The sequence below is a fragment of the Corvus brachyrhynchos genome, unplaced genomic scaffold, assembly GCF_000691975.1.
Source record: "Corvus brachyrhynchos isolate BGI_N302 unplaced genomic scaffold, ASM69197v1 scaffold5, whole genome shotgun sequence".
Lineage (NCBI taxonomy): Eukaryota > Metazoa > Chordata > Aves > Passeriformes > Corvidae > Corvus > Corvus brachyrhynchos.
Window position 1 is genome coordinate 5,111,869 of NW_008238321.1, and position 9,395 is coordinate 5,121,263.

Consider the following 9,395-nt stretch of genomic DNA (forward strand, 5'->3'; position numbering starts at 1 on the left):
GGAAAGAGGAGCAGAGGGAGCATGGTCCTGTCCTGGACCTCTGGGAACATAAGGCTACCCACTACCTGGCACTTAAAGCTGTATAAACGGAGAACACTTGTGAAAATATACTTCACTTTCTACAGCAGGGTTTAAAAAAATACCAAAACCCGGAGATTTGAGGGTTGTAAGGTCTCCCATAAATAATGCACCGGTTGGTGATTGTGTCCTTGAGCGGAGGCTGCAGGACGAGCCCTTGCTCTGGCATTGGGTGGAGGGGTGACCTACACTGCGTTTGCTGCGGGGCTTCCACGGGCAGGATGTGGGAGCAGGCCGGGTTTGGAAGGCAATGGATGCGTTTTGCATGGAGGAAATGCTCACAAAGTCACGCACTGTGGGTCTGCTGCTGGGAGCTCACGGGCGCCGTGGCCCCTGCAGGCGCATGCACTGGCCATGGAATGCTGTCCCTCCATCCCAGGGGCAGCACAGGGGAATCCAGGCAGCTGAGAGACAGCCAGGCCTTGGGGAGAGAGGGACGTGCGCGTCGGGAGGTGGGTGTGCACGCTGGGAAGTGGATGTGCACACATCAGTACCTGGGATATTCACCATGCAAACCGGTCCTACAGCAAAGGGACTCTCAGGATTCCCAACTGGAGCAGGGCAGGGGATGCATTTCCCACTGTCTCTGCTGTGCCTCAGAGCAGCACTCGGGGCTGCAAGAGGACTCCTGCTCATTTTTAGGCTCTCAGGGGTTCTGTGCTTTCCAAGGAGGCATCAAAATGCTCAGGGCTTCTGTCTGCTGGCGAGTTCCAATAACCTCGTGCTGATGGTGTTACACTCTTGGGAGGGTTTCAAGATCCGTCAGCCTCTGGCACAGCTTTAAGCAAAGCTGATGGCCAGGAAGGACCCGTGAGCTGGGTAGGTCAGACCGGATCCGTCCTTGGGACCACATGGACATGCAGAAGGGTTCTGCAAGGTCCTATTGACTGGCAATGGAGGGGGATTGAAGCTTCCGGGCCACCTCCAGTGATCTCTGCTCCAGTGTTACAGTCTGGTCAGGTGTGGCTCCAGCCCCACGTGCTCTGCCCCAGGGTGGAAGGGCTTGGAGAGGGACGGGAGGGGACTCAGCTCCTCAGGGTGCCAGAGGAGCAGGCGCTGGGGGCCGGCCTCCTGCTCATCCCCCCGTGCTCCCTTCCCGGCTGACCTGCTCTGGCTTGCCTGGGACTCCGTGGCTGGGCTCTCACCCCGGCCCCAAGGCTGGCTGGGCAGAGCCCCCCACGCTCAGGCAGTGGCCCTTGGGGGTGTGGGGAAGGTCTCCAGTGGGTGCCAGTGCCTGTTACAGGTGCTTGGGAAACGTGGGACAGTGGGGTTTTACCAGATGGGTGCGAAACCCTTGGCTCAGTGATCTGCTGGAAATGGAGGGTGCTAAGGAAGCTCTGTCAGGACCAGTGCAGGGTTTATCTTCATGTCACCCTCACGTCATCCTCTGTCACCTGGGGTGCCTTCTCAGTGTCCACCTGCCCCGACCCCTCTGTCCGTGACTCTGCTGGGTGGTAGCAGGTGGCAGCAGCGTATTTACAACCAGACTGGACAGGAGCAAATTGCACTTTGTTGGCAATGAATTGTTGCACCTCAGGTGGCCGCAGGCCGTCACCAGGCGAGGGGGGAGGTCATCCTGGGGCTGCGCTGGCTCTCGCCCACCTGCACGTCACTGAGAGCCCGCTGTGGGACAGAAAGGGCAGCGCTGAGTGTGGGGCTGCTGTGGCAAGAGAAAGTTCAGGGTCCTGGCCACAGAGTGCCCAGAGAAGCTGTGGCTGTCCCATCCCTGAAAGTGTCCAAGGCCAGGCTGGACAGGGCTTGGAGCACCCTGGGATAGTGGAAGGTGTCCCTGCCATGGCAGGGGGTGGAATATGGGATCATCTTTAAGATCCTTTCCAACCCAAACCATTCCAGGATTCTATGAACAACTGCATTACTCTCCCGTGGGGCTTGTGCTTGAGGCCTCCCTCAGTGTCCCGTCCTGGGTGGCCAATTCATATGTTAGAAAAATTGCACCTTATCAGCATTAGAAAAATTGCCTCTTACTCAGGCACAGCTGCTCCATCCCGCTCCCACACAAATAAAACACCTCACTGACACCTCACAGGAGATCCCTGGCTGGCTTTGAAGGGTTCAACTCACCTCAAACTTGCTCATGAATTCTGCAAAAATGCCAAAGAAGGCTTCAGAAGTTGTCATTTTTGAGTCTTCCCCAAAGAAGGACAACACCTTACTGAACTCCTCCATGGCCTTGTGCTGCAGGTCGTCCAGGGAGCGCATGGCAGGCTGGGCACTCTCCAGGAAGGACTGTGGGAATTGGCTTAAGGACAAAGAGCTGCTCCATGGATCTGGTAGGGATCGGAATCCCTTATCAATCTCTTATCAAATGGCTGGGTTCCAGCCCAGCTGGCAGCAGGGAGCTGCAGCACAGGCACGTGTGTAGGTGCTGGCAGGCTCAGCTGTCCCTGACAGCACAGGTCTCAAGAACAGATGTCCCAGCACATTCCCTGGCCCATGGCACTGGGGCTGTGCCACACAGAGGCAGCTGGGCCGGGGGGCACCACCAAATCTGCTTCCCATCCTGGCTGAGAGCAGGGGAGTTTTCCCAGCAGTGCTGAGACAGTGCCAGACACAGCCCTGGCTTTTCAGGGAGCCACAAAGGCACTGACATGGATTTACTCGAGGGCAGTCAGTGCTGGGGGGATTCGCCCCTCTCACAGAAGGATACGGTCATGACAATCGCAAACCTGTCCTCGGCGGTGGCTGGCATGGTGTGACAGGCCTTCTGGATGTCACTCACCGTGGTGTGCAGGTCCTTCAGGTCAGCTGTCAGTGTCCTCTGGTTCACTGCAGGAGAAGAGCGGAGTCAGCAGGGCTGGGAGATGGAGGTCTGGGTTTGTTCCCATGGCACAGAGAGAGGCAGGAGTGTGGCCATGGGTCAGGGGGTCAGTCTGTCTGTCTGTCTGCACAGGTCTGCACCAATGTCCTGCTGTCCAGGCAGGGTGCACAACCAGACCATCCTGCCAGGACCAGCAGGTTACCAGGAGCTCTTGGTGCTCACACCTGGAGATGCCAAGAGTGTCAAAAGGAGCCTGGAACATGTGAGGACAAGGAGCACAGAGGACTCATGGTGATGGACACACAGGTGTCTGGGAGGGGACAGGAGGGACATCAGGATGAGGGGGGACACAATGGGAGGAGTTTGGGCAGCTGGGAGCCTCCAGTGACAGAAGGGTTGTGTAAGAGTTAGGCCAGATACAAATTCCAGCTGGGAAAGGTCCAGGTCCAGACCTTCCTCAAGTGGAAATTTACAGCTCCAGGCCTGAATTTGTTCCTTTATTTATTCACTGTAGCACTAATTCCCAAGGGAATTGCTCACAAACAGCAGTGATGGCGTGCAAGGGGAATGCAGCTCGTGCTTTGTAGAGATTCAATGCAACATTTAAAATCACAGAATCATGGAATCATTTAGGTTGGAAAAGCCCTCTAAAGTCATGCAGTCCAACTGTGCTCCCCAGCACTGCCAAAGCCACCACTAATCCAAGCACTGTCCCCAAGTACCACATCCACACATCTTTTAAATAAATCCCTGAAGGGATGGGGACTCCACCCCTGCCCTGGGCAGCTGTGCCAGGGCTGGGCAGCCCTTTCCAGGAGGAATTTCCCCAATATCCAACCTCAACCTCCCCTGGCACAGCCTGAGGCCGTTCCCTCTCCTCCTGTCCCTGTTCCCTGGGAGCAGAGCCCGCCGCGGTGCCCGGGGAGCGGGCCCCGCCCCCCCCCCCGGCTGCCCCCTCCTGTCAGGGAGTTGTGCAGAGCCACAAGGTCCCCCCTGAGCCTCCTTTTCTCCAGGCTGAGCCCCTTTCCCAGCTCCCTCAGCAGCTCGTGGTGCTCCAGCCCCTTCCCCAGCCCTGTTCCCTTCCCTGGACTTGCTCCAGCCCCTCGGTGTCCTCCTTGTTGTCAGGGGCCCAGAGCTGCCCCCAGGACTTGGAGGTGCCCCAGCAGTGCCAGCACAGGGACAGGCACTGCCCCAGTCCTGTGTCACACCTGACCAGCCTCTTGTGACACCACCAGCAGTGGATGGAGAACAACTCCAGCATGTGTGTGACTGGTTTTTATTGCAGAAAATGGAGCTGTAGGGTCCTTATTCAACGTGACACAGCTGTGACTCAACTGTGACCCCTCCCCGAGCTGCTGCACCCTCTGCCCCACAGGTGACAGTGGCAGCACAGTGCTGGCACCTGCACACCTGGATGGAGGCTGGGGCAGACTTCCTGGCGCTTCCATTCCTGTGCCTCCTTTGCACTTCCAAGATGCCTCTGAACTTGGGAATCATGGCTTCAAGTCAGAAAGGAATACCAGGGGAGGGGACAGAGCCTTGTCTAGGCGCTGCCAAGTGCGGCAGCGTGGGATGGGTGGCACCTCCCTGTCACTGAGCTCATCCCTTCCTAACACTCAGGACCATTCCTCACTTGTTCTGGCTCCCATCCCGCTCCTGCCAAGGCTATGCAGCTCCTGGCTGACCCCAGACTCAAACCAAACCCAGAGGCAGTGCAAGGACACAAGGGGCTTGCAGCTCCTTCTGATCCTTTACCTTTGGCAGCGAGCGGCACTGTCGGAAGATCCTTGGCAAAGCCCAGGAGCTCTGGGAAGTGTTGGCTGAGGGATTTGGCAAGAATGTGCAGGAAGGTGGATTTCCCATCGACAGTCTTGGTCGTGTTCAGCTGCAGCCAAGCAGAACAAGTGAGGATGCCCCCGCAGAGGGAGTGGGGCTCACACACACTTGGGGTCAGTCACTCCCAGATCAGCCCCACGCTCCCGTGGTTAATGGTTAAACTGGACATTTAATGTTTACACACCATGCGTGCCCAGATTAGCGGTGTGGAGATGCCCCTCCTGCAGGGCAGGGCTGTCCCCCTGTCCCCACCCCTCAGGAGTCCCACTGCAGCCCCTGTGGGATGAGGACCTTCTCCCACCCACACCTGGGCGCTGGCCAGCCTTCCCTGGCAGGATTCCCCAGCACACTGAAGCACCAGACCCACAGCAGGGTCTCTCTGCAGTCCCCCCCGCTATGGATCAATTCAGCCCCTCCACAGTCCCCTCGCTGGCACCCCGGGGTCTCTTAGGAGGACAGCTTTGCTGGACACAAGGAGCTCCCAGTCTCAGTGTCCTCTGCACAGAACAAGCCTGGCTCTCCCTACCTCGGTGAGGAAGTTGATTTTAAAGCCCGTTGTTTTGCTGGTCTTGGGCTGCCCGTTGTTCAGGTAGTTTCCCATGGCCAGCACAAACTGCAAAGAGGAAACCAGGGGAGTGAGGGGCTGGTGACCTCCTGCACCTGTATCCTCCCACCTCCCAGCTCCTGGGACTCTGAATTTCTGTTAACCACCCATTAATGTGCAGGCAAATATCACCCCCAAGGAGTTGTTGTGGGGGTCACTAGCCAGGAGCTACTAAGGAGTTTCATCACTCATCTGGAAATGCCTTTGAGCACACGGTGACCTCATTTATCCCACCTGCCTTTTTTTAAAGCAAAACCAAATGAATTAACAACAATTTGGGACAGCTCAGCTCAGGAGGGTCATGGAGGAATTGCAGTGGAATTTGTTCTCTCTGCCAGGCACAGCCCATGCCAGGATCCCAAAAACCCCCCCTCAGGGGGACAGGCAGTATGGGGTGCACAGGGACCAGCCTGGAATGCTGCCCAAATGTGGGACACACCCATGGGTGCTCCTGTGGAATGCTGAGGGCCATTGGTGACTGCTACAAGAAGGAGGGACCGCTCTGACCTCCAGGATCTTTGCCAGCTTCTTGCTGCTTTTCAGCTCTAGGGAGGCCTTGCAAATGCACTCATAGCTGGCTTTGATCTCCTCGGTCTTCTCCTGCAGGGTGGTCTTGAAGTGCAGACTGCGCAGGCGGATCTTGTACTCGGGTACCGACAGCATCTGGGGCAAAAGGAGGGCAGGATCATCATCCCATCAGCCACACTCCCTCCCACACGGGGCTCTTCCTGGCTTGTTGCCCTGGACATGGAAGCAGGATGTACAGGTGGCACATGGAGTGGCTGGGCTGGTTTGCTGCCACGGGATGGGGACTTCCACACCAACATCCACAGGTGACTTTGTCAATAGAAAGTAAATCAGAGCTGGGCAAAGTCACAGTCACCAAGGAGCAAACGTGGTGGTGGCTCTGCAGTTCTAAAGCAGCCACTGGGAGCTGCCAGACCCCTCCGGCATCAACCAAGCACCAGCCCCACAGTCCCAGTGCCACCAGCTCCTCCCACCCCCCAGGTGTGAGTATCCTGCTGGCAGGGGACAAGGGGACACGGCACATGCAGCCCCACTCGCAGAGCACGGCCCTGCCCGGCACCTGCAGCACGAACTGGTCGGGCTCGCTCAGCTTGCCGGGGTTCTCCTTGTAGCTCTGGAAGCGCTGCACCTCCTCCCCATCCGGGGCATAGAGCAGGAGCTGCTTGATGTGGGACGGCTCCAGGCGGTCCGTCTCCATCGTCATCAGGATCTGGCGCAGCTCGATGTGCGACAGCTTCAGGTGGGCAATCAGGATGGCTGGGGGGAGGGAGGCATGTCACTGTCACCCAGGGGGAAAGGAGGGGACCTCGGGGGTGTGGCAGTGCTGGGGACACACTGCCCAGCAGGACCAGGACATCAACTTCCCCATGGAGAGAGACTCCTGCATGGGCTCATGCAGGCACAGCCCTGCAGAGGAAGGGCTTTCCACTCTCTGGGACCCTGCAGAGGCTGCATGAGGACCCCATGAGTGGATCTGGTCCTGCAGCGCCCCAGAGCACTGTGTGCACCTCACCCACACACCAGGCTGGGCCGCCCTGGGAACCAGCCCCACTCCCTCACCCCCCACAGCCAGGGAGGGATCCCTGGCAGGGTCCCACCACGCCCTTCCACCCTCCTTCCTACCAGAAGCACATACTGGAGAAGCAGCACTGCCCCTCCACTGCCCCACTTCATCCCATGGGGCCCTGCGGGCTCTGCCCCTCCCCAGGCCAATGAGGCACATCCCATCTCCAACCTTTCCCAGAAAGTTCCCTCCTTCCCCCTGCCTGGGGCTGAACCCAGTCTGAGGGAGCTCCAGGCTGCAGGAAAAGCCCATCCCAGCTGAGCTGTGCTCATGGGATCATGCCCATGGGATTGAGCTTGTGTTCCTTCCCTTTACCTTTCCAGTTCTCTACATCCCACCTGTGGGCCCCTTTTGGGGGTACCTTCACCGTGAACTTTACTCACATGTGTTGTAGGCCTTTTTGTGGGACAAAATTTCAACCACGTCTTTCTTTTTAAAGTTTTCAGGCATGAGAGTTGGCTCTGGAAGAGAAACTGAAAGATTTAATCATGGGTAAGGACAGGCTCAGGCGGCTCCAGTGGGAAGAAAACTCTCCTGCAAACAGTGAAACCATGAATGAAAAGGGAGGAGAACGGGTGCTTTGCACACAGCAATGGCTCCAGGAATCCTTGAATTCTGCAATTCAAAGATCTCCCCAATGGAGGACTCAGCTGGAGCTGAAAAAGGTAAAACGAGAGGTGAAACACACAGAAAATCCCTGACTGCTCAGAAACATCCTAAAAACAGTGTCCCCTGAGATGAGTCCCATTTCATCCCACTGCCAGCTGGGCATCGTGGCCCTTGCAGGAGAGCTCAGACATCCCACTTTTTTTACTGGAATGCCTCCCACCAGGATCACCACCACTCCACAACCCAGTCTGGACCCCGCCCTGGGTTTGTGGCACCCAAAAACTCTGGTGGGTGGAGATCCCAGTGGGTCTGTGGGAGACCCCAGTTCAAGAGTGATGGGGGCTGCACAGGCACAGAGCTCCAGACTCCATCACAGCTCTTGGGGGACATCCACTGATTATTTATATACAAAGTGCTGCTTGCTTGTGATGATTTCTTTGGACACAGGAATGTTTTCCTGGCTTTTTCAGCGTTTCCAGAGTTCTCAAACACTGGAGCTGCAATTGGTGAAAGCCTCCAGCCGGGTTTCAGTGCCCAATGAAATGTGGAGAGAAAACAGACCATGGCAACAGAGATAATTTAAGGGAGATAGTGAAACCATCTCCACCTTAATGATCCACTGTGCCACCAGCCACAAAATCCTGAGGATGAGCAAATTCATGCCACAGGTGATGTCACAGACAGGCAGTGCCTTGCTGCCCATCAAGCCCCAGTTCCTCCCAGTTCCTCCCAGCCGGTACCGCTCTCTGCTGGTACCAAGACCTATTTTGGGGCTCAGTACTTACTCGTGGGCTTCTGAGTCCCAAAGTGCAGCTCCAGGTCGAGGTATTTGACCATATCACTCAGCTTGTCGTAATCTGAGTCTTCCCCGAGCTGTGGGGGAGGAGGAGTCAGGAGCTGTGCTGGCACAGGGACAGTCCGACAGTGCCCACCTGTGCTGGCACACTCCCTGTCCCCCACACTAAGCTCCGTGTCCCCAGAAGAAACCAGGACAGGCTGGTGGCACCGTCCTGTGACTGGGGGCTCGGCCACTGCCCTGCAGATTCACTCAGCTCCTGACACAGCTGAAATCCTACAGAGCATCTCTGTCTTCACTTGCTCCTCGGACATGATTCCTTTACTGAAGGATAAAATGGGAATTCCAGGAGCTTCAGGAATTTTTCTGCACACAGAAAAATCACTGTGAAGAAGTATCTTCCTTCCTGGAGGGCTGGGGAGAGGGACCTACAAGATTTCAAGTGCCTGCGGGACTGGAAGATGATCCCACAGCTCCCCTCTGGCTGCTCAGGTCACAGGGAATATGGCATGTCCTGAACATCGGGAGAGACACAGAGGCTGCGAGTTAAACCCCAGGAAGGGCCTGAATCCACCTCCAGAGTTCTGCACCACTTCATGTCCACGATGGCAAAGATTGTCACGTCTTGTCTCACCCCTCAGCTCTGCTGTCCTCTCCAGTGTCCTGCCCTGCCTGGGGCTCTCCCATCACTCTGCTCCAACCATCCTCATCCTTTCCCACTGATAAAACCCCCCACAGCTGCACAACACATCTGGAGGCAGCTCCTGGCTGCGTCAGGGCAGGGAAGTGCTCCCCAGGACGCTGTAGCTGAAACCAGCAACTCAGAGGCTTTCCAGGGCCTCTCCCCACCCCAGCAGTTTGGTCCAAACAACTGCAAGGATGAAACAAAGCCCTCCAGAGCCTTGGCACAGGTCGCTGCTCCCCAGGGCACGGTTGGGACCCCCATCCCTCACCCCACTCCCTACTCCCGGGCCATACCTGCCCCCAGATGGTCCCCTCCGAGTTCTCCACCTGCTCCCAGCGCAGCCTCTTGACGCTCATGTGGTTGGACTCGCTCCTGCGGTGCAGCAGCCCCCGGTGCAGGGGGGGAGCGCAGGGCACC

The 9,395-nt window shown here is 57.2% G+C and overlaps 1 protein-coding gene across 1 annotated transcript in view; it reads right to left on the reverse strand.

Annotated features, from left to right (window-relative positions):
* Window positions 1–6: 6 nt before the first annotated feature.
* The window catches only part of GRID2IP (Grid2 interacting protein), a 34,554-nt gene continuing 25,165 nt past the window's right edge, over window positions 7–9,395 (reverse strand). The window contains exons 16-25 of the mRNA XM_017734263.1: window positions 9,272–9,390; window positions 8,283–8,370; window positions 7,272–7,349; window positions 6,385–6,581; window positions 5,805–5,960; window positions 5,220–5,306; window positions 4,613–4,742; window positions 2,747–2,865; window positions 2,161–2,325; window positions 7–1,701 (exon numbers count right to left, since the gene is read on the reverse strand). Coding sequence (XP_017589752.1) covers window positions 1,630–1,701; window positions 2,161–2,325; window positions 2,747–2,865; window positions 4,613–4,742; window positions 5,220–5,306; window positions 5,805–5,960; window positions 6,385–6,581; window positions 7,272–7,349; window positions 8,283–8,370; window positions 9,272–9,390 — 1,211 coding nt within the window. The 3' untranslated portion in view covers window positions 7–1,629. The remainder of the gene's footprint in view (window positions 1,702–2,160; window positions 2,326–2,746; window positions 2,866–4,612; window positions 4,743–5,219; window positions 5,307–5,804; window positions 5,961–6,384; window positions 6,582–7,271; window positions 7,350–8,282; window positions 8,371–9,271; window positions 9,391–9,395) is intronic.